This window comes from Oncorhynchus gorbuscha, linkage group LG15 (assembly GCF_021184085.1).
Source record: "Oncorhynchus gorbuscha isolate QuinsamMale2020 ecotype Even-year linkage group LG15, OgorEven_v1.0, whole genome shotgun sequence".
NCBI lineage: Eukaryota > Metazoa > Chordata > Actinopteri > Salmoniformes > Salmonidae > Oncorhynchus > Oncorhynchus gorbuscha.
In genome coordinates, this window is record NC_060187.1 from 36438848 (window position 1) to 36465630 (window position 26783).

The 26783-nt window shown below is 44.0% G+C and overlaps 2 protein-coding genes across 7 annotated transcripts in view; both read left to right on the forward strand.

Moving 5' to 3' along the window:
* The first annotated feature begins 360 nt into the window (after nucleotides 1–360).
* On the forward strand, nucleotides 361–11792 carry LOC123997050 (hepatoma-derived growth factor-related protein 2-like). Its single transcript, XM_046301019.1, has 16 exons — nucleotides 361–603; nucleotides 1319–1395; nucleotides 2817–2955; nucleotides 6896–7063; nucleotides 7179–7298; nucleotides 7388–7465; nucleotides 7593–7773; nucleotides 7865–7949; nucleotides 8058–8340; nucleotides 8426–8562; nucleotides 8670–8737; nucleotides 8897–8967; nucleotides 9125–9226; nucleotides 10079–10235; nucleotides 10467–10587; nucleotides 10751–11792. Exons 1-16 carry the CDS (start codon nucleotides 532–534, stop codon nucleotides 10845–10847), a joined length of 1956 nt encoding a protein of 651 aa, XP_046156975.1. The 5' UTR covers nucleotides 361–531; the 3' UTR covers nucleotides 10848–11792.
* A 343-nt stretch (nucleotides 11793–12135) lies between these two features.
* The window catches only part of LOC123997049 (AP-3 complex subunit delta-1-like), a 32292-nt gene continuing 17644 nt past the window's right edge, over nucleotides 12136–26783 (forward strand). For 4 of the 6 annotated variants that reach the window (XM_046301012.1, XM_046301017.1, XM_046301015.1 and 1 more), the window contains exons 1-17: nucleotides 12136–12449; nucleotides 15969–16064; nucleotides 16337–16417; nucleotides 16525–16605; nucleotides 16733–16840; nucleotides 16925–17054; nucleotides 17282–17421; nucleotides 17529–17602; nucleotides 17736–17785; nucleotides 18154–18203; nucleotides 18579–18627; nucleotides 19877–20022; nucleotides 25000–25148; nucleotides 25451–25681; nucleotides 25830–26064; nucleotides 26170–26315; nucleotides 26619–26772. In XM_046301012.1, the coding sequence (XP_046156968.1) occupies nucleotides 12354–12449; nucleotides 15969–16064; nucleotides 16337–16417; nucleotides 16525–16605; nucleotides 16733–16840; nucleotides 16925–17054; nucleotides 17282–17421; nucleotides 17529–17602; nucleotides 17736–17785; nucleotides 18154–18203; nucleotides 18579–18627; nucleotides 19877–20022; nucleotides 25000–25148; nucleotides 25451–25681; nucleotides 25830–26064; nucleotides 26170–26315; nucleotides 26619–26772 (2016 nt within the window). In that variant the 5' untranslated portion in view covers nucleotides 12136–12353. The remainder of the gene's footprint in view (nucleotides 12450–15968; nucleotides 16065–16336; nucleotides 16418–16524; nucleotides 16606–16732; nucleotides 16841–16924; nucleotides 17055–17281; nucleotides 17422–17528; nucleotides 17603–17735; nucleotides 17786–18153; nucleotides 18204–18578; nucleotides 18628–19876; nucleotides 20023–24999; nucleotides 25149–25450; nucleotides 25682–25829; nucleotides 26065–26169; nucleotides 26316–26618; nucleotides 26773–26783) is intronic. The other 2 variants (XM_046301016.1, XM_046301018.1) reach the window with 1 other exon arrangement.

The following is a 26783-nucleotide window of genomic DNA, read 5'->3' on the forward strand; positions in this document are numbered from 1 at the left end:
ACTTTCACCCCCATATTTTTACTCTGTGACTGCGATCGATTTCCTGTTCTCTTTATCTGTTTGTCAAGACAACATTCATACTAAAAAACATACAATAATCACAAACAACAAGTTATATGTTGTGGAAGACAGATATTTATGAAATAAATGTTTTACTTCGAAGCCAAAGCTTTTGATTTGACGTTACTATGCATTTTCTAATTAGTGGTCAGATTCAAATTAGGAAAACGATGTCGAATTTACAGTGCACACATTGTAGAATATGATTGGTTTGAAGAATGGAGTGATAAGAAATTAAACCAATTATAGTGGCCAGTGGCCGGGATTTCCGCTCGGATAATCAAAGTTAGCGGAAGCTATTCTTATGAAGCTAACCGCCTCATCTCGCGCTTTTGGAAGCTAGCTTTCCAGCTCGCAAGCGTAATCGTTTCGCAGGTTTCATGTCGACCTGAAAACGGTAAAGAAGCGACACATAAAGACACCCAGAGTTCGCTAAAGAAGAAAGTAAAGGCTGCACAGAAGAGCAGGACAATGCCGCACAATTTCCAACCCGGAGACCTGGTCTTCGCTAAAATGAAGGGGTACCCCCACTGGCCAGCCAGGGTAAGTTAGTAGCAGCCAGTGTGAAGGGGGGTGGGCGAAGGGGACGCTGGAGTTTCGCTGTGCATCCTTGTCAGTGACAGACATAGCTAATATTATATAGCCAGCTAGCCTTGCCTCGTACTTGGAACTATATATAACTGTTTATTTTTATATTTTTAAATCCTAGCAATCTGTTTGCGGGACCATCTATGGAAAAGTATAACCAGACTACTTTGTGAATGACGTTCATGTTTGTCTTTTGTGCACGTATTTTGTCCAAAAAGGCATCGCTAAGTAGCTACAGTACCTGTACTTTACTTTTGGTGTGTGTTGATTGATTGAAGATGAAGCCTTCTTGATTTACAACTTTTTAGACTTGCTACCCTATAAAATAATATCCGAGCTATAGTTAACTAACCAGGTGAGTTTTTGGTACAGTGTAAACACATTTTATTTTCTGGAAATGCATGACTTTGATGTGACGTGTTCACTTGGCCCCAGGATGTTTTTGGCAGTGATTAGAACATTCTACAGATTCTACCTATCAAGGTATCTGTCTGGAGTGAGGGGTCCAGACAACCAAAATATTAATTAATTACATCCAGCCTTCCTTTCCTCACTTGCCCAACCTGACTTAAGGATCAGACTACAAAGAGCAGTGAATATATTATCTCCTGTACCTAATTTGGATATCTCTCACAATGAGTTTTTGGTTGTGTGGTTCTCATTCTCCTAGATTGAGGATGTGGCAGATGGAGCAGTAAAACCCCCTCCAAATAAAGTCCCCATCTTCTTCTTTGGGACCCATGAAACGTAAGTGCTTTGTCTCATTGATTTACAATAGCAGGAATTTCTTTGGATGAACTTGGTATACTTCATTATCATTAAGGTCCTTTTATTGCAGGGCTTCTCAAGGTTTTTGTGATCGCAAATTCATTAGGGACCCCATCATAATCAGAACACAAGCTCGAGTGAGATAAAATGGCATACAAGGAGTTGTACTAAGACTTTGGTAGTGCATTTCCCCCGCAAGACCACTTGCTCTGGCCAAACGCTACGCCACCCCCACAGACTATAGTTTCTTCTCCACTATTAAGTAAGTATGTAGCAAACGACAGAGCAACAGAATAATTTAGTGCCATACTAACCAAGTCTTGAGCCCTTGGAAGGAACATATTAAAGGCCCATCTCTTGGCATCAGAGAGAAGATTTAGCCATTTTAAAGTTAATATCCTGCAGTTCTACACATTTTGTCATGGGGCAGAGATTTTTTGTTGTTGTAGCTTTAAACCTAATATTGTGCTTTTATACATGCTTTACCATGAGGCAGAGAGAACTTTGCAATTTGAAAGCTTACATTACAGTGCATTATGTAAAAAAAATATATAATTTTATTTGAAATTTAATTAATTAATATAAGAAGTATTGAGTTGAAAAATGTATAACTAGGGGAGTACTGTGAATACCAATATCCATGTGAGCCTCCCAGGCACATGTTGCCCAGAGTTCAGAACATCAATTGTAGATTGATAACATTTTATTGTGTTACACTTATTCAGTGAATCCCTTGGCCAACATTTGTTTAGTCTGTTAGTAATATTCATAAAAAGATATATTTTGAGATCTGGCCATGGTCCTCCTGCAGTATCTCGGGTCTGAGGCCCCCACTTTGAGAACCACTGCTTTATTGGATCTGCAGTTTAAAAAAATATTGAGACAGTGATGCAAACAGGAATGTTGTTGATTTGCATTTCTATTCCAGTTGGTTTTGTTTTTGTTGTCCCCAGATACCTAATGTGATGTATGTTGTTTTTTTTAAGTATCATAACTCATATTTCTGTGAAGATGTATCCTCCCTGTTTGTTGGTGCACTGTATCTTCTTTAACTAATTTTAACCTTTTGAAACTTATTCATGTGTTTTTTGTTACTGGTTTATGTCTGAAGTGATCTAGGTCAATTGTGTGTTGAAGTTCAGTCTTTCATTTTGATCATACAGCACTTGTGTTACAAGATAGCAGATTAACTATTCTTAAACCACCACTAGGTGGCAAAAGATCCCTTTCAGTATTGTAGTTCATTACCAGTACATGTCGTTTACATCATGCAGAAACCCGGTGTGTCAGTTACCCTGAAAGGAGGGAGTGTGGCTGTCAAGTATCATCTTTTAATTCAGTGACTTAGAATTACATTATCGTATATAGCATTGTCTTAACAAATCATGCTCTCTCTTCAGAGCATTCCTTGCACCAAAGGACCTTTTTGCATATGACAAGTACAGCGAGCGCTATGGGAAACCTAATAAAAGGAAGGGCTTCAATGAGGGCTTGTGTGAAATCCAGAACAACCCTCACGCCTCATACAGTGCTCCTGCAGTAAGTACATAATATCCTCAGAAGTCCAACTTGATACTGTTTCTGTAATACTGACCAACTACAACTGACTGCTGTTATACATTTTTTACATTTAAGTCATTTAGCAGACGCTCTTATCCAGAGCGACTTACAAATTGGTGCATTCACCTTATGACATCCAGTGGAACAGTCACTTTACAATAGTGCATCTAAAACTTAAGGGGGGGGGGATTACTTATCCTATCCTAGGTATTCCTTAAAGAGGTGGGGTTTCAGGTGTCTCCGGAAGGTGGTGATTGACTCCGCTGTCCTGGCGTCGTGAGGGAGTTTGTTCCACCATTGGGGGGCCAGGGCAGCGAACAGTTTTGACTGGGCTGAGCGGGAGCTGTACTTCCTCAGTGGTAGGGAGGTGAGCAGGCCAGAGGTGGATGAACGCAGTGCCCTTGTTTGGGTGTAGGGCCTGATCAGAGCCTGGAGCTACTGAGGTGCCGTTCTCCTCACAGCTCCGTAGGCAAGCACCATGGTCTTGTAGCGGATGCAAGCTTCAACTGGAAGCCAGTGGAGAGAACGGAGGAGCGGGGTGACGTGAGAGAACTTGGGAAGGTTGAACACCAGACGGGCTGCGGCGTTCTGGATGAGTTGAAGGGGTTTAATGGCACAGGCAGGGAGCCCAGCCAACAGCGAGTTGCAGTAATCCAGACGGGAGATGACAAGTGCCTGGATTAGGACCTGCGCCGCTTCCTGTGTGAGGCAGGGTCGTACTCTGCGGATGTTGTAGAGCATGAACCTACAGGAACGGGCCACCGCCTTGATGTTGGTTGAGAACGACAGGGTGTTGTCCAGGATCACGCCAAGGTTCTTGGCGCTCTGGGAGGAGGACACAATGGAGTTGTCAACCGTGATGGCGAGATCATGGAACGGGCAGTCCTTCCCGGGAGGAAGAGCAGCTCCGTCTTGCCGAGGTTCAGCTTGAGGTGGTGATCCGTCATCCACACTGATATGTCTGCCAGACATGCAGAGATGCGATTCGCCACCTGGTCATCAGAAGGGGAAAGGAGAAGATTAATTGTGTGTCGTCTGCATAGCAATGATAGGAGAGACCATGTGAGGTTATGACAGAGCCAAGTGACTTGGTGTATAGCGAGAATAGGAGAGGGCCAAGAACAGAGCCCTGGGGGACACCAGTGGTGAGGCGCGTGGTGAGGAGACAGATTCTCGCCACGCCACCTGGTAGGAGCGACCTGTCAGGTAGGATGCAATCCAAGCGTGGGCCGCGCCGGAGATGCCCAACTCGGAGAGGGTGGAGAGGAGGATCTGATGGTTCACAGTTTCGAAGGCAGCCGATAGATCTAGAAGGATGAGAGCAGAGGAGAGAGAGTTAGCTTTAGCAGTGCGGAGCGCCTCCGTGATACAGAGGAGAGCAGTCTCAGTTGAATGACTAGTCTTGAAACCTGACTGATTTGGATCAAGAAGGTAATTCAGAAAGAGATAGCGGGAGAGCTGGCCAAGGACGGCACGTTCAAGAGTTTTGGAGAGAAAAGAAAGAAGGGATACTGGTCTGTAATTGTTGACATCGGAGGGATCGAGTGTAGGTTTTTTCAGAAGGGGTGCAACTCTCGCTCTCTTGAAGATGGAAGGGATGTAGCCAGCGGTCAGGGATGAGTTGATGAGCGAGGTGAGGTAAGGGAGAAGGTCTCCGGAAATGGTCTGGAGAAGAGAGGAGGGGATAGGGTCAAGCGGGCAGGTTGTTGGGCGGCCGGCCGTCACAAGACGCGAGATTTCATCTGGAGAGAGAGGGGAGAAAGAGGTCAGAGCACAGGGTAGGGCAGTGTGAGCAGAACCAGCGGTGTCGTTTGACTTAGCAAACGAGGATCGGATGTCTTCGACCTTTTTTCAAAATGGTTGACGAAGTCATCTGCAGAGAGGGAGGAGGGGGGAGGGGAGGAGGATTCAGGAGGGAGGAGAAGGTGGCAAAGAGCTTCCTAGGGTTAGAGGCAGATGCTTGGAATTTAGCGTGGTAGAAAGTGGCTTTAGCAGCAGAGACAGAGGAGGAAAATGTAGAGAGGAGGGAGTGAAAGGATGCCAGGTCCGCAGGGAGGCGAGTTTTCCTCCATTTCCGCTCGGCTGCCCGGAGCCCTGTTCTGTGAGCTCGCAATGAGTCATCGAGCCACGGAGCGGGAGGGGAGGACCGAGCCGGCCTGGAGGATAGGGGACATAGAGTCAAGGGATGCAGAGAGGGAGGAGAGGAGGGTTGAGGAGGCAGAATCAGGAGATAGGTTGGAGAAGGTTTGAGCAGAGGGAAGAGATGATAGGATGGAAGAGGAGAGAGTAGCGGGGGAGAGAGAGCGAAGGTTGGGACGGCGCGATACCATCCGAGTAGGGGCAGTGTGGGAGGTGTTGGATGAGAGCGAGAGGGAAAAGGATACAAGGTAGTGGTCGGAGACTTGGAGGGGAGTTGCAATGAGGTTAGTGGAAGAACAGCATCTAGTAAAGATGAGGTCGAGCGTATTGCCTGCCTTGTGAGTAGGGGGGGAAGGTGAGAGGGTGAGGTCAAAAGAGGAGAGGAGTGGAAAGAAGGAGGCAGAGAGGAAAGAGTCAAAGGTAGACGTGGGGAGGTTAAAGTCGCCCAGAACTGTGAGAGGTGAGCCGTCCTCAGGAAAGGAGCTTATCAAGGCATCAAGCTCATTGATGAACTCTCCGAGGGAACCTGGAGGGCGATAAATAAGGATGTTAAGCTTGAAAGGGCTAGTAACTGTGACAGCATGGAATTCAAAGGAGGCGATAGGCAGATGGGTAAGGGGAGAAAGAGAGAATGACCACTTGGGAGAGATGAGGATCCCGGTGCCACCACCCTGCTGACCAGACGCTCTCGGGGTGTGCGAGAACACGTGGGCGGACGAAGAGAGAGCAGTAGGAGTAGCAGTGTTGTCTGTGGTGATCCATGTTTCCGTCAGTGCCAAGAAGTCGAGGGACTGGAGGGAGGCATAGGCTGAGATGAACTCTGCCTTGTTGACCGCAGATTGGCAGTTCCAGAGGCTACCGGAGACCTGGAACTCCACGTGGGTTGTGCGCGCTGGGACCACCAGAGTAGGGTGGCCGCGGCCACGCGGTGTGGAGCGTTTGTATGGTCTGTGCAGAGGAGAGAACAGGGATAAACAGACACATAGTTGACAGGCTACAGAAGAGGCTACGCTAATGCAAAGGAGATTGGAATGACAAGTGGACTACACGTCTCGAATGTTCAGAAAGTTAAGCTACGTAGCAAGAATCTTATTGACTAAAATGATTAAAATGATACAGTACTGCTGAAGTAGGCCAGCTGGCAGTGGCTGCGTTGTTGACTTTGTAGGCTAGCTGGAAGTGGGTGCGTTGTTGACACTACACTAATCAAGTCGTTCCGTTGAGTGTAATAGTTTCTGCAGTGTTGCTATTCGGGGGCTAGCTGGCTAGCTAGCAGTGTTGTTTACGTTACGTTGCGTTAAAAGAACGACAATAGCTGGCTAGCGAACCTAGAAAATCGCTCTAGACTACACAATTATCTTTGATACAAAGACGGCTATGTAGCTAGCTATGTAGCTAGCTACGATCAAACAAATCAAACCGTTGTACTGTAATGAAATGAAGTGAAAATGTGATACTAACTGTGAATGCGACCGGGTTGTTGAGTTCTATACAGAAGACGTTGGCTAGCGTTGGCTAGCTAGCAGAGTCACCTACGTTAAGGACGACAAATAGCTGGCTAGCTAACCTCGGTAAATTAAGATAATCACTCTAAGACTATCCCTGGTTTCTTTTTTTCTCTGTACACTTTGGATCTGTTTAGGTCAGAGACTCTTTGCCAAAGTTACCATACTATACAGCTCCCTGTTGGTGGTATTATCTGTTTGGTCAGCATTCTATCACATCTGTGTCTATCAACAAACACTTATGTTGGGGCATTATCTCTTCATTCACTCCCCAGCCTGTCAGCTCGTCTGACAGTGAAGCCAATGACGGTGCAGCAGGAAGTGAGGCAGAAGATGACGAGGAAGCAGTGGTGCCCAGGAAAGCATATTCAGGAAGTGAAGTAAATTCTGACTCAGGAAGTGAGGATCGAGGAGGGGTGAAGAGGAAGGCCCCTGCTGCCAAGGTGACTGTGAAATTATAATTTCTGTATTTTTGGATGTTAATTCCAACCAGACAACTGCTCTTGCTTAGATATGCATCTGTCATAATATTACATCTCATTTCTATCGCTCATTCAGCGGCCCCCTGTGAAGAAGACCCGGGGTTCGTCCAGTGACCGGGATGGAGAGGAGAGTGGCTCACCCTCGGAGCCAGACCCATCCCCTTCTGACTCGGACTCTGGGAAGAACAGTGACCAGGTCAGTTGACGCATACAATACAGTATGTTTTACACTAGCATGATAACTTGGTGTTAATTTGATGGTGTCTTGTTTGTTTTCCCCTGTAGGACTTCACCCCAGAGAAGAAGGCAGCAGCAGGCCGTGGCGGCGCCGGGAAGAAGGCTGGAGGTGGCAAAGGGAAGAAGGTGAGGAAAGGATGCCCTTCGGGTGTCAAACAGCCCTGGGTAGCTGAATAGATAAAGCACTGTTTATGGTTTCGCAGTGATTACTGGCTCTCTCATTATGCTTTTCTCTCTTTCTGGGATGCTGTAGGTGGTGTCGTCGGACTCCGACTCTGGGTCTCAGTCAGACAAGAAGAAAGGGGGCAGTGATTCAGAGGATCAGAAGCCACGGCCTGCTCTGTCTGGATCAGAATCCCAGTCTGGCTCCAAATCCGACTCTGACTCAGAGCCACAGCCACCTCAACGGAAGGCTCCTCAAGCGCGCAAGAAAGGTGAGGGCTATTATTTCTGGTATCCCAGACAGTGAATGATAACTGTATTTGTCACTGCATAACCCTCTTCTCTGCCGTTTGTCCCACTCAGAGAAGCCTCCGCCAAAGCCTCGGGGTGGACGGAAACCCAAAGCTGCCCCGGTCAGAGCACCGGCATCTTCCTCTGACAGTGATAGGTCAGCAACGCTCTAGTCTGTTCCACATTGGTTTTGCTCTCCGTTAATACATTATAAATGACTTTTGTCAACAAATAAGTACATTATGAATGGTCTCCTGTACTACAGCGACAGTGAGCCGGACCGAGTCAGCGACTGGAAAAAGAGGGATGAAGAGCGTCGGAAAGAGCTGGAGGAACGGCGGAAGAAGGAGCAGGCAGAGGAGATCCTCAAGTATCGGGAGAGGGAGAAGGAAGAAGAAGAGCAGAGAAAGAAGGACAAGGAGAAGGGAAAGAGCAGTGGTGAAAACAGTTCAGATGAGGGTGTAGATCACCCACTGAAGAAGTCCAAGAAACCCCCACCGCCCCCCATCCCCGCCCCCTCCGACTCTGACTCTGACTCTGGACCTGAGGTAACTAGCATGGAAGACTGTAAAGAGGGGACATTTGCTTGTTTTAGAATAGATTTGTTGAACATTGTATTTCTCCCCCATTCAGGTGAAAGCATCTGCAAAGCGTTCAGACAACCAGAAGAAAGGGAGAACAAAGAAAGAGAGGGATCATGGTAAAGGCAAAAAGGAGAAAGATGTGAAGGAAAAGCGAACCCAGCGGTCAGAGGAGAGGCCCCGAGTGAGGTAAATTGCACAGGGCTGAACAAGACAAAAGACCAGAGCACAGATCTCATTAGATGTTATCTTCATTAAATATAAATGCACATAAATCACTGAGTTCTCTCCCTCAGGTCCAAGCCTGACAAGCCCAAACGCAAACCAGAGAGACCTCCAGAGAGGAAAGCAGAGAAGAAAAAAGGTCAGAGCTCAATGTTACTCTCAGTCCACCAATCCACTGTGTCCATTTGGAAACCCTGCATAATGACAACTAATTGTGACAAATCGTTGGTCAGATACAGTGCCATGTAATATAAACTTTTTGTGTCCTCACTCCTTGTCCTTTTGTGTCTGTACACAGAGCCAACTCCAGACGAAAAGTTGCAGAAGCTCCATGCTGACATCAAGTTTGCACTGAAAGTGGACAACCCAGTGAGTAACCATATAAGGGGCTCCCTTCATTGTCAACAGAATAGTTATTGTCACATAGTTGTGATTTTACAAGCAGCATGAGGAACCACATTCTTTATTTGACCAATTAGGTGTTCTTTGCTCATAGAATACTGCAATGGTGTTGTCTGTTCTGCAGGACATAGAGCGCTGTCTACAGGCCCTGGCGGAGCTGGAAGCTGTGCCGGTCACCAGCCACATCCTGCAGAAGAACTCAGATGTTATTGCCACGCTTAAAAAGGTGCCTTTCCCTCTGAACCTCTTAATAAAAGTTAAACTTGTATACTGAACAAAAATATAAATGCAACAATTTCAAAGATTTTACTGAGTTACAGTTCATATAAGGAAATCATTAAATTGAAAGGCCCTAATCTATGGATTTAATAGATCTATTAGGCCATTATTTGACCCTAATCATGTGGGAATACAGATATGCATCTGTTGGTCACAGACACTTAAAAAAAAGAAATGGGCCTCACAATCAGGATCTCGTCATGGTATCTCTGTGTATTCAAATTGCCATTGATAAAATGCAGTTGTTCGTTGTCCATAGGTTATGCCTGCCCATACCATCACCCCACTGCCGCCATGCGGCACTCTGTTCACAACATTGACATCACAACATACACGTGGTCTGTGGTTGAGGCCGGTTGGACTTACTCCCAAATATTCTAAAACAATGTTGAAGGTGGTTTATGGTAGAGAAATTAACATTCAATTTTCTGGCAACAGCGCTGGTGGACTGTGGTGGTGGTGTTGTGTGACAACTGTACATTTCAGTGGCCTTTTATTGTCCCCAGCACAAGTTGCACCTGTTTAATGATCATGCTGTTTAATCAGCTTCTTGATATGCCACACCTGTCAGGTGGATGGGTTATCTGTTTGAAGAATAAATACTGACTAATAGGGATGTAAGCAAATTTGAGATATTTTTGGGATCTTTTATTTAAGCTCATGAAATATGGGACCAAAACTTTACATGTTGCGTTTATATTTTTGTTCAGTGTAGATCCTCTGTGTATATCTAATCCCCTGTTTTTGGCCCCTTTGAACTCCACTGATGTTGTTCTGATTGATGTTTGTGTTACTATAGATCCGTCGATACAAAGCAAGCGGTGACGTAATGGAAAAGGCCAGCCAGGTCTACAACAAATTAAAGGGGCAGTTTGTGGTCAAGTCTGAAATGCCAAGTAAACACAAAGCTGAGGGAAAGGAGCAGGAAGAGAATGGAAAGGAGACACCAAACACAGGTAATTCTCTCAGCCAAAACTTTTACCATCACTGCTGATGGACTTATTTACTGTATTTACTGATGGACTTATTTACATTTTCCGTTTTTCCTCCTATGGCTATTACCCCTCTTAAAGGAGAAGTTCACTATGGCATTAATTCATAGACTTTATTTTTCAATGTGTGTAACAACAAAATTAAAGGTCCTTCATTTGTAGCCAATCAATTGATTTTGCATAACTTGTCATCAGATGTAACACCTGTGAATGGGGAATCAGAAGTCCAGAAAAAGGAATGCACTGAGTTGGAGGATACCCCAAAGTCTCCGGTCCAGGAAGTGAATGATGAGCATGTGGCTTCAAGCCCCAACAGGTAAACGGCCTCCTATGTCACATCTTTGTGTACTTCCTTTATTTCTGCTAATATTTGTTCAAAGTATTCATGGTAATATATTGCTCTACTCATTGGTACTTTGCTACCATCACAACGGTATATGTGGCTCTAGTTCTGAAGTCTTGTCTCTTCTCCATGGTAGGCGAAGTCCTGATAGTCCTGCTGAGCAGCAGACGAACACTGATGAAACACACCACGCTCTCTCTACAGAAACAGAACCGACAGCGATGGAGAGCTGAAGAACTCTGAAGAAAATGGAATACAATTGTTTACCACAGCTAAAATGAAAGCTCACTCGTCTCGTGCCAGATACATGGCGCTCTGCAGACCACTTTGATGTTCGCCATTGTATTTTTTCCATTTTTATAGGACACCTTGGCCCGTCCCCAATTCCTCCCCCTCAAGCTACCATGCTTTTTTTTCTGCCACATGAACTCTAACTTTGGTCTTTCATACAGTATTTATAATGAGAGATTCCATTTTTAGCACTTCTAACAGGAAATCGAAGGGGGAGAGGAGTCTTGTTCTGCTTTGAAGTAACTGTACTGTCACGTTAGTCAAGGAATCTGTTGGCTTTGCTTGAGAATATATTGAAGCCTACAGAACCTAGAAAAGGCTAATGGTGGATAGGTATGAGTCTGGTACTTTTTGTGAGTTTCTTTTATATTTTTTTATCTGGTCTGTTCTTATTAATCCAGTCTCGCCATATACATATTAAGCCAGTGAACGGAACCACATCACATGTTTTCCAATTAAGTTCCACATGTTTTGTTTTTTATTTTTACAATTGTTTTCTGATATTGCAACAGCTTTTGATTTACTGAATGCTGTGGAATTATCCACTGTCATCTGGTTTTTCCCTCTACCATCTGCTTTCAAGAATTAGCCTAATGAATGGGATAATACACATTGTGTACAGACTACAAGATATTATCTTGATCCAAGTTGTCCAGATCCCATGTAGCTGGAGCCCATTTGACGTTTGTCATACATACTATGTAAGTGTTTTTAGTGCTATGTAAAATATTTAGTTGAGTTAAATCAAGATCTCAGCGTTGTGGTCATAATCTGAACACTTCTGTCATTGAAGGCTTCAAAGAAGTCCCATATTCTCATAAATGTAGTTGGATTGGGGTGTAATAAATGTATACATACAAGTTGTAATGTACAACCCTTGTAACCAATCTAGCGAAGAGGAATTGCAGTGAATAATGTGGACCTATGCATGCGGTCAGCGGTGTAAAATTGTTTATAAATAACCGTTTATACATTTATGCAAGTTAAATAGCAGAGTAATTGCCATCCTTTTACATAAAAATGTTCATGCAGTTAATGCTCATTGGTTTGGCTGTGGCAAAGAGCTACTGTGGACATGGTGATGAATTGCATTCTGTATAGAGAATACAATTGGAAAATGATCACGCATTAACATTGCAAGCCGAGTACTAAAGCATATCTTTAATTGCATTTGATTATCATAATGAGAATCCCACATTATTACACACAGTCAGCTGACATTAGACGCCATTTTGTCAGCCATTTCCTATACGGATCCACTGCCAGTGTGTCTGCACAGTTATAGTACGCCCCATCTGGCTTCTCCTCTGCCCGGGATTAGTAAACAATTACGAATCCCGAAAAAACGGTATCCGGGTGGATGAGAGACTGTCTAGCGGGCCGGCTAGCATCCAAAAGACCTCGACCAAGCGCTTTGTCCCCGAGGACAGAAGCGAAAAAAGTCAGCCATGGCTTTGAAGATTGTTAAAGGGAGCATCGATCGGATGTTCGATAAAAACCTTCAAGATTTAGTACGTGGAATTAGGAATCACAAGGAAGATGAGGTAAAACGATTAGCTGTGTTTTCGGAAATGTCTGATTACCACTGTCAGTAAGTCGATGTTTAACATATCATTGGTAAACATTCTGGTTAGCCAGCTACAATAGCTCACCTATTTGATAGCCATTCCAACCTTATGCTAGCTGTCTACCCGGTATGCTATCCAAATAGCTAAATAAGTAAGGAGTCTCGTCATGAAGTTAATCAGGACTGAGTGGGCAACCTAATATCAACTCCGTGGTTGCATTCGTTAACTCGGTAACTGTCAATGTGCAATTGCTCGATAATCGTAATTTGGCTAGCAAGCTAACATTAGCAGTTTTCATCGCCACTTTACATAGCGAGCTATTCATTTAGCAGATGGGTATTATCCAGAGAACACTTGTTTTGTTTCGTACTGGTCCTCTGGGACACTAACCCATAACCCTGGCGTTGCAAGCGCTATATTCTGCTAACTGAGCCACACGGGACACTTCAAATATTATGGGTCTTGCACGAAATACTACTTGTTACCAGTTGTGGAACGCTACCCGTTTACTACTCATGGCAACTGCTTTCAGGTGAAGCTAATTAGCTAGCAAGTGACAACTAAGAGGCTAACTGGCAGTAACGTTAGCTAAATTTATTCACCTCAGCTGATGTGATCAGGATGATGCGCGTAATAATTTTCCATCAGCACTATTTTTCTATTATATATAGTGAGTTCACTTTGTATATTCATCTCCTATTCTATTAATAAAAACATTGACATGTAAACGAAGTCTAGACGATTTTGTAGGCCTCGCTCCACAGCGTCAGTCAGTGACAACGTTGCATATAGGTAGACGAAATGATGCTTCATCCACAACTCTTCTGACTGGAAGAACAGAGGTCCTTTTATCCAAACTACTACACTTTCGCCACCATTTTAATTCATTTGGTTTGTACAGTTGTGGGAAATAGGTGACGTGACACTCCTGAAGAGTCAGACAGCAGATTACCGGATGCTAGGTTTATGCAAATTGTAGATTTCATAATCATGCTTTATTGATATGGCTGTAGACTATACTAGCTCTGTATACTGCGTTAGCAACATCAGAGGACATCCAATGTTGTGTGGAATTTTTTTTATATTAAGTATTGCCATAACAGGGAACAGCCTCCTAACGGTTGATTAAAGTTCCCTGTGATATGACAGCTTTTATGGTAGGAAATGCTCCTGTCTTCATGGGTGTCACACCAGTGTTTTCAGAATGATGCTGTGTTCTGCAAATTAGATCATCAAAAAATCAGCATCATCACAGAGGGTGACAGTGGGTTGGTCTATAGTCTGTCCAATAGAGGGCACTGTTTGAATGAGATATGGAGGTGGAAGTTGCTCCATAATTAATTCCTTAGTTTTAAACCGATTTAAAATTTTTAGGAAATTATGTCACTTAGTGGAGACTATTATGCTGTTAGGCTCGATGTATTGCTACCATTAAAAAACTATGCCATTCAGTAGCTAGGACATAAACAGTCTATTGCAGAATAGTGAGCTGGACCAATGTTGAATTGGGAATGGGATTTAGGCCTAGGTGTAACATTGTGAGTTGACCTGTTCTACCATTTTAAGTCTTGGTTTATTTTTATACACGCCTTGATTGCTCCTCTTTTCAGTTCGCTGCAAGCTAGCGACTGGAACAAGCTGCAAAAACACTCAAACTGGACAGTTTTATCTCCATCTCTTCATTCAAAGACACAATCATGGACACTTACTGACAGTTGTGGCTGCTTAGTGTGATGTATTGTTGTCTCTACCTTTCCCTTTGTGCTGTTGTCTGTGCCCAACAATGTTTGTACCCTGTTTTATGCTGCTACATGTTGGGCTGCTGCCATGTTGTTGCTACCATGTTGTTGTGTTGCTACAATGCTGTGTTGTCATGTGTTGCTGCCATGCTATGTTGTCTTAGGTTTCTCTTTATGTAGTGTTGTCTCTCGTTGTGATGTGTTTTGTCCTATATTTTTATTACATTTATTTGTATATTTAAATTCCAGCCCCCATCCCCTCAAGGGGACTTTTTACTTTTGTTAGGCCGTCATTATAAAAAAGAATTTGTTCTTAACTGACTTGCCTAGTTAAATAAAATAAAAAAATGGATAGCTGCTGCTGGATTCCACAGAGCTATGGTGGCCACTGAAGAATTATTTTCCCATTCAGTTATCTGGCAAAAGAAAGTAAATGTTTTGTCATGTGCTTTTTCATTGCTTAGCCAGACCGACAAAGCATGATCTCTTTGACCACTGTACTAAACCATGATCTTTTGATTCAGGTCCTAATGTGGTCCCTTTTGTGTAACTTAACCATGCTTACTAAGTTAAGGTGTTGGATACCCAGCCAACAGTGGACAGCTCACTGAAATATTAATGCCTTGTGTGTGTTCTCTCCAGACCTGGACTCTATTTGCTTTATGCATGTAGGGATATAATACAGCCAAACCTATTCTACTTAGTCACGCCCTCATTTAAAAGGGAAGCAAATCTAAAAAGGTGTTAAGGCACACAATGCAACTGATATTAAATTGTAGAAGACAATAATATGTAACACTAACAGGGTGTTGTGACTGGCGCAGCGGTCTAAGGCACTGCATCTCAGTTCTAGAGGCATCACTACAGACCCTGGTTTGATTCCAGGCTGTATCACAACCGGCCGTGATTGGAAGTTCTATAGTGCGGCGCACAATTGGCCCAGCATTCGTTAGGGTTTGGCCGGGGTAGGCCACCATTGTAAATAAGAATTGGTTCTTATCTGACTTGCCTAGTTAAATAAAGGTAAATATATTTTTTAGTGTGTGTGTGTGTATATATATCTATATCTATCCTGTCCCTGGAAGAAGAACTGTGTCTGAGAAGGTCTCTCCCTGTACCTCCTGGAGAACATGCAGTGCTAGCACAATGTAGGCCTTGGCTGTAGAACAGCTATTCCAATTAATTCAATAGGATCTGAATCGGTCGTTGAGTCAGAATGTGATAGGAGAGCACTCTGGTGATTTCAGAGCATGGCCCTGTGTGTCCATGCTCTGCAGCCTAGAGTACAAGCCACCCTCCCTCTTCCCCCTGTCCACTGTCTCATGACTGCAGACACATGACCAGCACACTTGTATTATAGAGCTCTCTGTGTGTGTGTTCCAAGGTTCTGTTCCATCAATGTTTTACTCTGCTCTATCAGAAAGTCTAACCATGCTAAACAGTTTCTGTGTAGCAGATAAATGTAGAATAAAACCTTGAATTAAAGGTTACTCACTACTTATTATTTAATTCCAAGTTCAGAATAAAACCCATTCATCCGTAGACTGAAAAAGCCAAAAACATTTCTGATCAGAAGCTCTGTTTGATTATCCTTTATTTTATAGATGTATACAATTAATGACATTTCAAATGACCTTAGGACTTCTCCCCTTAGACTATTTGTAAACTGTTTCACGGAGGTCGACCAGGAGAGGAAAGTAAAGTATCATGTGGAGGTTGTCATTGCTCTGTCTGATGTTCCTCTGTCTCTTCTCAGGCTAAGTACATCTCCACCTGCATTGATGAGATCAAGCAGGAGCTCAAGCAGGACAACATTGCTGTCAAGGCCAATGCTGTGTGCAAACTCACCTACGTAAGACCACAGACCAGCACCCCTCGCTAAAACTGCCATCACTGAAATTGCCCTCACTGAAACTTCCCTCCCAGTGAACAGCACAGAGATGCGCAAGCAAAAACACTAGCTATATATCCTTGGCCTACTCTGCATACTTTTTCACTTGATAGCATGTACTTTGAATACTGCCGTACTCAGGAAAAGCCCTTTTTGATAATGCATTTAGCTCTCACTGTCCACAGGGACAGCATAGTGGATTTTCAATGCCCTCTCCACTGGTGTGTTAACAGTTACAGATGCTGGGCTATGATGTCAGCTGGGCTGCATTCAACATCGTGGAAGTCATGAGTTCCTCAAAATTCACATACAAGGTGAAAAAGTGAAATAATGTGCTTCTATAATGTTGGTATTTGAGAATGTTCTACTCAAGATTGAATTTGCCTTAGGTCAGAGGTTTAACATGTGCTTTTTCCTCCAGAGAATTGGTTACCTGGCTGCCTCCCAGTGCTTTCATGAGAGCACTGATGTCATCATGCTGACAACTAATCAGATCCGAAAGGTTAGTGTTGCTTTTTTCCCCTGACTTTTGGCCTGCCTGTCTCTGATTAAAGAACAGCTCTGATACCTGCTATTTCCTCCCCTCTCCTTCTGTTTCTTTCTCCTCTTGCTTTCTCTCTCTTTTTCAGGATCTGAGCAGTCCTAACCAGTACGACACTGGTGTGGCTCTCACTGGCCTCTCCTGCTTCGTGACCCCTGACCTGGCTCGGGACCTGGCCAATGACATCATGACTCTTGTGAGTCACATTCTCAGCTTCAAGTTCTTTTTACACATTTTGTCTGTTTCATGCTTCTCTGACCTATCTCTACTTGTGCTGCAGATGTCCCACACCAAGCCGTACATCAGGAAGAAGGCCGTACTTATCATGTACAAGGTGTTCCTGAAGTACCCAGAGTCTCTTCGCCCTGCTTTCCCCAGGCTGAAGGAGAAACTGGAAGACCCTGACCCTGGTGAGATAGACTACCTAGTACCTACCTACTTCTCTGTTGGTTGGGGCCAGACAGGTTTTTTTTATCACCTTGAATCATAAATTAACTAAGGAATTTTGTGTCTTAACTGGTGGAAGCTTTTTCAAACGATTTGAATGCATTTCACCTCATTCGTATCATAATGTCCTTCAGCATGGATTTTGTTGATCTCATGTCAACACTCCCTGTGTGATGCCTCTGTCCTGTAGGGGTCCAGTCAGCGGCTGTTAATGTCATCTGTGAGCTAGCCAGGAGAAACCCCAAGAACTACCTGTCTCTTGCCCCGCTCTTCTTCAAGCTCATGACCTCCTCCACCAACAATTGGGTCCTCATCAAGATCATCAAGCTGGTGAGTGAACAGGGAGCTGTGGGGAATGAATGTGTGTCAGTAACAAATTATTGCCAAGTATCACATGGAGAGGTGTTGCGCCATTAGTGTGTTTGTGTGTGTTTCAGTTTGGTGCCCTCACACCCCTGGAGCCTCGCTTGGGGAAGAAGCTGATTGAGCCCCTAACAAACCTCATCCACAGGTAAAACACACACACACAGAGATCCAACCAATAGGTGTTTTGTTCAATCCCTATAACAAAATGTTGTCTGATGAAAATAATGACCTTCTGTCTCTCCCTACTCCTTTTCTTACCCCTTCTTCCTCTCTCACAGTACCTCTGCTATGTCACTTCTATATGAATGTGTCAACACTGTAATAGCAGGTCAGTATTCGTCTTCTCACTTCTTTTTGTAGGTACATTTTAGTCTGTGTGCCGGGTGTAGGGATCCCTCTTTGTGAAGCTTGTGTGTTAACTGAAGATGTGGGCAAGCCCAGTTATTTCTGGCTCATAAACAGTCATAATAAAAACACAATATTCTCTGTGCTATGTCTATAATTTTCAACGTGGGCAGTTGTTTTTTTTGTGCCTGTGATGTGCCACTGAGGAGGTTGTGTTGACTATGCGGTTTGTTTTATGTGAAGTGAAAAACATCACTGTGCTTAAGATTGCAGCTCGTGATAAGTTGTTTTTGACAAGTTTGTTGAGTTGTTGTCACAGCAGGATCTGATTGTCGTTGTCCTCTGTTGCAGTGTTGATATCCCTGTCCTCCGGGATGCCAAATCACAGTGCTAGTATTCAGGTAAGTTTCAGCTGTCATGCCCACACTTTCTCTTGTAGCTAATTATGTTAACCCTTTTCACTCCAATTTGATGACGTTGCATGTTTAAACCATGAATCTTTTTTAATTCTTTGTTTTTACCATACACAAGTCCTTTTCAAAAGATGAACAACAACAGATCTCACAGGCTAGTGCAACTGAATAAAATGTGTGATTTTATAGCTCCTAACATGTCTAGATACATATATTTAATGTACAAAGACATCAGCTGGGATATACGGTCACTTTTTCCCCAAAACAGTTGCGGTGCCCAAATTATATTACCAACACTGGACCTGAATTGATTGTAATGGCACTTTCCCTTCCCCTCTCTTCCTCCCTTCTCTCTATCCTTAGCTCTGTGTCCAGAAACTGCGAATCCTGATTGAAGACTCGGACCAGAACTGTGAGCCCTCTGTCAATGCCTGCAGTGTGTCATTCTCTCATTGTCTGTGTGTTTCTGAGTAGCCACCCATCTAGCTTCCAACAACCTAGATCCCAAACTCTGGATAACTCGACATTTTGATCATGGTCCCACACAGGGGGCTGTTTTACATTTCACTGCACATAGTTGCAGTTGTGACTGCATCAAAAGGTAGGGTTTTGTCTTCATCCATTTATACATCTCTACTTCATCAGGCTATTAATTTTAAAACTTTCAGTATATTTGATGAGTCATTCATTGGTCTAACAGGTTACGGCTAACAGTAAGTTAATAAACCATCTACGATCATTATGTTGATGCAGCTGGTGATTCGAGTTATCTGGGCCCCTTAGTAGGTTGTGTGTAGATCAGATATATACGTTGGCAGCTATGTCTTGTTTTTCATTTGAGTCCTCGACTGTTTCGCTAGGTAGGCTCATAACATAAACAGGCTCTAACCCCCCCCCCCCCCCCGTGCTCACATTTGACACCACTTTAGTCTCAAACATCATAGTGTTTACAGGGCTTCTCCTGACCTGCTCTGATGAAACCAAACCTGTATCTGCACAACATCACTTCACCTCAAGGTCACATTCACACATAAACCTGATATGCAGCTATCTGCGCCTGAGATATCAACAGCCCAGATAATAATTGGCTGTTATAGTATGCCTGATTCAGCAACAACACAAACATATTATTGGATTATTGCATAATGGCTACATATACCTAGGACTCAAGTTGGTGCCGAAAAACGAAACATCCATGTGTGTATGTTGTCTCGTGTATGTGTTCTCCATCGTTTTGTGTTTCTTTGTATTTTCCTTTTCTTTGTTTTAATGTATGTGAAAATATCAGGTAGTCAGTCAGACAGCACGTTTTGTATACTATACTGTGTAGACAGTCATATGTAAGAGAGGCATTTAGAATAGGGCCTACAATAATGTAATCAGTGAGGTTTCAGTGGCTGAGAGGGGATAGTGAAGACAGCCAAAGAGACATAGATTGTTCAAGATATTTTGGGTGACCAATAGACCTCTTGTGCTCTAAGACAGGGAGGTAGGCAGGCTATAGCCATAAGGTAATGTCTACTGCGGAGTGTCATGGCATGCTGTATGGCTTGTAGTACAGTCTCCATAGTGCACAACCTCTAGTCTAGTGCATAGGGAAGTAGAGTAGAAGGCCCAGTGTATAGTGCCCTGGCCACTGAGTGTGTTGTCTTTGTTCATAGTGAAGTACCTGGGCCTGCTGGCCATGTCCAAGATACTGAAGACTCATCCCAAGTCTGTCCAGTCCCACAAGGACCTCATCTTGCAGTGTCTGGATGACAAGGACGAGTCCATCCGCCTGAGGGCTCTAGACCTGCTCTACGGCATGGTGCGGATAAGGGAAAGGGGGATACCTAGTCAGTTGTCCAACTGAATGTATTCAACTGAAATGTGTCTTCTGCATTTAACCCAACCCCTCTGAATCAGAGAGGTGCGGGGGGCCTTAATTGACATCCACGTCTTCGGCGCCCGGGGAACTGCCTTGCTCAGGGGCAGTACGACAGATGTTTACCCTGTCAGCAACCTTCCGGTTACTGGCCCAATGCAATAATCACTAGGCTACCTGTCATAGCACATGGTCATTGAAAACACACTTACCCTAACCCCATGTCTTCACCACACCTATACCTAGCCTAGCGGTTAGAGTGATGGGCCAGTAACCGAGAAGGTTGCTGGTTTGAATACCTGAGCTGATAAGTTGAAAAAATCTGTCGGTACCCTTGAGCAAAGCACTTAACCCTAATTTACTTCACCTATTAAGGCTGACCCTGTAAAACAACAGATTTCACTGCACCTGTCAGGATAATACAACATTTTTCGATCTACTCATGGGGAAATGTCTTTAGCTCAAGAACCTCCCTGATTCTGTTGATAGCCTAATGACTCCAGGGGGGTATACTACCTACCTGGTTTGAGGAGGTAACTTTGGACAACTCTGAGTTCAACTTGGGATAACCGCTAACATGAAATTGTCTCACCTTTTAGCCAGGTGAATTTATATGGCAACGAATGCTTCAGAACTAACCTGCGCCGGTGAAGGCTAACTGCATTTATCCTGAGTGAAGTCTGAGCTGTGAGTTGAGGACCAGTGAAATCAAACCCCCCTCGCAAATGTTGCGTCATCATGCCCTTTATTTGGGGAAGAGACAGATTTTAAAAATCACATTACATATTTAGTAATGACTGGATGTATTTGAAAGTAAATGCAGAGTAAAACTGATGTTCTAAAATAATTTAATTGATAGGAGTGGGTAAGAAGGTGCTGTGAAAGATGGCATTCACTATACGTAATAAAAGCAAGACAGAACTTCTAAAAGCTTCTTTCACATCGTAGCCTGCTGAATTTTCAAGATGGATTTTCTTTCATGTTGATTTAGTCAACAATGTAAAAGTGGCACTGACTCGCCCATAGATTGATGTTTCAGCATTGTTCCAATGTGTGGAGTTTGGTGTGTGTGACATGCATGTGCAGTTTCAAGCCTGCTAGAGTTAGCAGTTGACAGTTCACCAAACCCACAGTTCGGGACGTATTGTGGATTTGGGGTCAAGGTTAAATTAATTAAATTTTTAAATGCCATTCGTATTGTAAAGCATTCACAATGTTCCTGGCATTGTCTGTTGTGCCAGGATTATTTTCACTCTGATGCTGCGTCTGTAACCATGTGGGTCGTGGGAATTTACCAGTTGTGAAGTCGTAAAAACCAATTGGATGCATTCATGTGATTTTTAACTCGTTGTGAAATGTTGAATAACTAATTGCCAGCAAGCTGCGTCAACCATAAACTAAAAGTACAGCTATCATGAAAAAAAACCCATTTGAGGTACTTCAGTAAAAGTAAAGATGCCATGGTAGAAATTGACAAGTGAAAGTCACCCAGTAAAATCCTACTTAAGTTAAAGTATTTGGTTTTAAATATAAAAAATAATTTCACATTCCTTATATTAAGCAAACCAGATGGCACAATTTTCTATAATTTTTTAATGTACGGATAGCCAGGCGCACACTCAATGAAGCGTTTGTGTTTTGTGAGTCGGCCAGATCAGAGGCAGTAGGGACGACCGGGGATGTTCTCTGTTTTGTGAGTCCGCCAGATCAGAGGCAGTAGGGACGACCGGGGATGTTCTCTGTTTTGAGTCCGCCAGATCAGAGGCAGTAGGGACGACCGGGGATGTTCTCTGTTTTGTGAGTCCGCCAGATCAGAGGCAGTAGGGACGACCGGGGATGTTCTCTGTTTTGTGAGTCCGCCAGATCAGAGGCAGTAGGAATGACCAGGGATGTTCTTGTGACAAGTGTGTGAATTGGATCATTTTCTGTCCTGCCAAGCATTCGAAATATAACAAGTAATTTTGGGTGTCAGGGAAAATGTATGGAGTAAAAAGGACATTTCCTTTAGGAAAATGGAGTAAAAGTTGTCAAATGTAAATAGTGAAGTACAGTTACCCCAAAAACTACTGAAGTACTTTACACCACTTATGTTTCTAATTAAATTATAAAGTTAGCTTTAAAATGTTTTGTTGCATTTTTAACCAGCCCAAAATTCTGCTATAGAGGCCATTTCCTTAGCAGTTAATGTCAGAGGTCACCATGTGGGAGAAATATATGCGTTTCCCACTAGTATTTGCCAGTTGGAGGGCCGTTCAAGTGGATTTTCCCCAGTTGTATGTGGTAAATGTCTACTTCCATCTTGCTTATGAGCGCACCATGGCACTGCCTCCTACAGTGTCAGATGTGTGCTTGTGACTCTCATAAAGGGGGAGTATCTGTAGCGCGGTACTTCTCCCACTCCTGGTTAATGTGATGGGCGGTCACTGTTAAGCGCAACACAGGGTGCACTGGCCACTTAATTGAAAACTTTGGCTTGCTTATATAGAGCGAGTACTACCTGTTTGCTGAGGTGCACGAGGTAAGTTCGTAATGTGGCTCAAGCACTTTTCACGAGGTGCTGAAACCACCTATTCTCAATCACTGAGAAGGGGTGCATATCCGACTGTAAAAAATCTAAACATAGCCTACCTAGCACGCTTGTAATTTCTTTGGCCTGGTCAGAATCAGCTGCCAAGTTCTGGTTTAATGCAGAGGGGCGCCGATGTTTCTTTGAGTTTGTCTTGCTCCGGTATACTGGGATGATGTCGGTATAAATGTGTCAAAATACAGTGGGCTCGGAATGTATTCAGACCCCTAGACTTTTTCAACATTTTGTTAAGTTACAGCCATATTCTAAAATTGATGAAATCATTCCCCCCCTGAATCTGCACACATTACCCCATAATGACAAGGTACAACCAGGATTTTAGAAATGTGCACATTTTATTAAAAATAAACTGAAATTTTACATCAGAATTCAGACCTGTTACTCAGTACTTTGTTGAAGCACATTTGGCAGCGATTAAGGCATAGTCTTCTTCGGTATGACACTACAAGATTGGCACACCTGTATTTGGGGAGTTTCTCCCATTCTTCTCTGCAGATCCTCTCAAGCTGTGTCAGGTTGGGTGGAGAGCGTTGCTGTACAGCCATTTTCAGGTCTCCAGAGATGTTCAATCGGGTTCAAGTCCGGGCTCTGACTGGGCCACTCGAGCACATTCAGAGACTTGTCCTGAAGCCACTCCTGTGTTGTCTTGGCTGTGTGGTTAGGGTCATTGTCCTGTTGGAAGGTGAACCTTCGCCCTAGTCTGAGGTCCTAATCGCTCTGGAGCAGGTTTTCATCAAGGATCTCTGTACTTTGCACTGTTCATCTTTCCCTCTACCTTGACTAGACTCCTAGTCCCTGCCGATGGAAAAACATCTCCACAGCATGATTCTGACACCAACTTGCCTTTTCCGTAGGGATGGTGCAAGGTTTCCTTCAGACATGACGCTTGGCATTCATGCCGAAGAGTTCAATCTTGGTTTCGTCAGACCAGAGAATCTTATTTCTCTGAGTCCATTATGTGCCTTTTTACTGAGGAGTGGCTTCTGTCTGGCCACTACCATAAATGCCTGATTGGTGGAGTGCTGCAGAGATGGTTGTCCTTCTGTAAGTTTCTCCCATCTCCACAGAGGAGCTCTGTCAGTGACCATCGGGTTCTTGGTCACCTCCCTGACCACGGCCCTTCTCCCCGATTGTTTAGTGTGGCCAGCTCTAGGAAGAGTCTTGGTGGTTTCACACTTCGCCTATTTAAGAATGATGGAGGCCACTGTGTTCTTGGGGACCTTCAATGCTGCAGACATTTTTTTATTTGGTACCCTTCCCCAGATCTGTGCCTCAACACAATCCTATCGCTGAGCTCTATGGACAATTCCTTCGACTTCATGACTTGCTTTTTTGCTCGGACATGCACTGCCAACTGTGGAACATAATATAGACAGGTGTGTGCCTTTCCAAATGTTCAATCAATTGAATTTATCACAGGTGGACTCCCAAGTTGTAGAAACATCTCAAACATGATCAATTGGAACAGGATGCACCTGAGCTCAATTTTGAGTCTCATAGCAAAGGTCTGAATACTTATGTAAATAAGGTATTTCTGCTTTTTTTAATCAAACCTGTGTTCACTTTGTCATTATGGGGTATTGTGTGTAGATGGATTTAGAATAAGGCTGTAACTTAACAATGTGGAAAAAGTAAAGGTGTCTGAATTATTTCAGAATGCACTATATTTGAGGAGTCTGCAGACTGCTGCATAGGTGATTCTCGTTGAGCGTGGAGACATAATGGTAATGTTTTGTCCACAACTCTGTCCATCGCCATTGTAATCTAATGTTCCCAAACTGGAGATTTAAACGGTGATTGAGGATCCTCGAAATCTGGTTTATCGACTCCCTACATTCGTCTATTTTATAAAGTTTTAATTCTTAAGTTATTATTAGTACAGAACTCATTTTTGGCAGCACCTCACAAAAGGACAATTTCAAATGCGGTAATTTTAAGATTATAATTATGATTACAACGTACGCATAGGCTCTAATTGTTAAGAGAATATCCTGAAATGTTTTTTCAGATTTAGTTGAGGCATAGACCTACAACGCAGTAGGCATAGCCTATAGGTCTAGTGTTTTATATATTTTATGCCATTTTTGTATTTTTTCAGATTCACATTGCGGACTGAATTGAAGTCCCTGGTACAAATGTGAACCGTAACACCCCTAGTTAGCGGCAGGCGGACAAGCAATATCCACCATTGTAGTACGGATGAACCCTGAGCTGGAATGTGACGCTAGATCATTTCAGTAACTCCTCGGTACATCTAGCTATGTACTGGTCACAGTACAGTTTCTAATTGCCCCATGCCTCTCTTTCTCCATGGACTATTTGTGTCCTCCCAGGTGTCCAAGAAGAACTTGATGGAGATAGTGAAGAAGCTGATGTTGCACGTCGACAAGGCTGAGGGAACCACTTACAGAGATGAGCTGCTCACCAAGATCATCGACATCTGCAGCCAGAGCAATTACCAGTACATCACCAACTTTGAATGGTCAGTACAACTTACTGGAGGGGCCTATAATTGTCTCTGGTTCTTTACACACTTTTAAACTCATACTTTCTGTGATCATGAGTCTCTGTCAGGTAGCTTTGAAAGACTCAGTTAACGCTTTGCAGTAATGTGTTCTGCTGTATTGTACTCAATATGCTGATCGGCTCTTACCTATATGTATTTGTAAATAGTTCAAGGTTGTTGTCTTCTTTTTTTGGATTACCTGTCATTTAGGGGCCTACCTTCCACTCACCTGTCTCTGAAGTACATCCGTCTGACTCTGTCCTGTGTCCATCTCTCAGGTACATTAGTATCCTGGTGGAGCTGACCCGTCTGGAGGGCACGCGGCATGGCCACCTCATTGCCTCCCAGATGCTGGACGTGGCCATTCGGGTCAAGGCCATCCGAGCCTTTGCTGTGGCCCAGATGGCTACTCTACTGGACAACGCCCACCTGCTTACCGGCAACACACAGCGCAACGGCATCTGTGAGGTTCTCTATGCTGCCGCCTGGATCTGTGGAGAGTTCTCAGAGTATGTATTCATGTCTATTCCTCTTCTGCAAGAGTACACACATGCTTTCTAGGGAGACTGTTTTCCACTAACTAGCTAATATCAGGCCAGTTCAGCCCTATATCATTGACTTATCCCTCATCCAGTACCATCCTCCATCTCCCCCCAGACACCTGGAGGAACCCATGGCAACACTGGAGGCCATGCTGCGGCCCAAGGTGGCCACCCTGCCGGGCCACATCCAGGCCGTGTACGTGCAGAACGCTGCCAAGCTGTTTGCCACGGTGTTGCGCGGCCAGGAGGGGGTGCCAGCTGACAGCACAGTAGCCCAGGAGACCAGCCAGCTGCTCATTGACAGGCTGCCTCTTTTTGTCCAGAGTTCCAACCTGGAGGTGCAGGAGAGGGTGAGTCACACATCTAACCTCCGGAGGCTATTGGCAATTTGAAAGGCGAATACCTTTTTCACTATGCATCTCTCTTTGCCCCCCCCATTCCTCTCCCCTCCCCAGGCCTCCTGCATCCTGCAGCTGGTGAAGTACATCCAGAAGCTGCAGCAGAAGGATGTAGAGGTGGCTGAGGAGGTGACTGCTCTGTTTGCTGGGGAGCTCAACCCTGTGGCCCCCAAGGCACAGAAGAAAGTACCTGTTCCTGAAGGGTCAGTCTGCCTGCTGCTCTCTTACTCACAATGCTGTTAAATTAAGCTTATAGTGATGCACAACATAATACGTATATTTTTTTATAGTACTACTTTATGCAGCTCATTACACAATTTTCGATATTGCAAAGTAGCTTTGTTTTTTAGTCTGTCTTGCAGACTATTGAATGTCAGTCTGACTGAGTGGTATATAAAGTGTATACACAACATCAACAGAGACTTTCTGATTCCATTTAAGCGCTAAACACATCCGTATTGGACAGTACAGCTGGTGAGAACATGTTATCTTGGTTTTGTCCCCAGTCTGGACCTGGATGTGTGGATCAACGAGCCTCCGTCTGGGAGTGAGTCTGAAGACGAGGGCAGGAAGTCCAAGGGCAAGGCTGTGTTTGCCAAGGAGGAGTCCAGACACACCAAGCCACGCTACACTGAGGTGGACGAGAAGGAACTGGCCAAGGTAAGATGGCA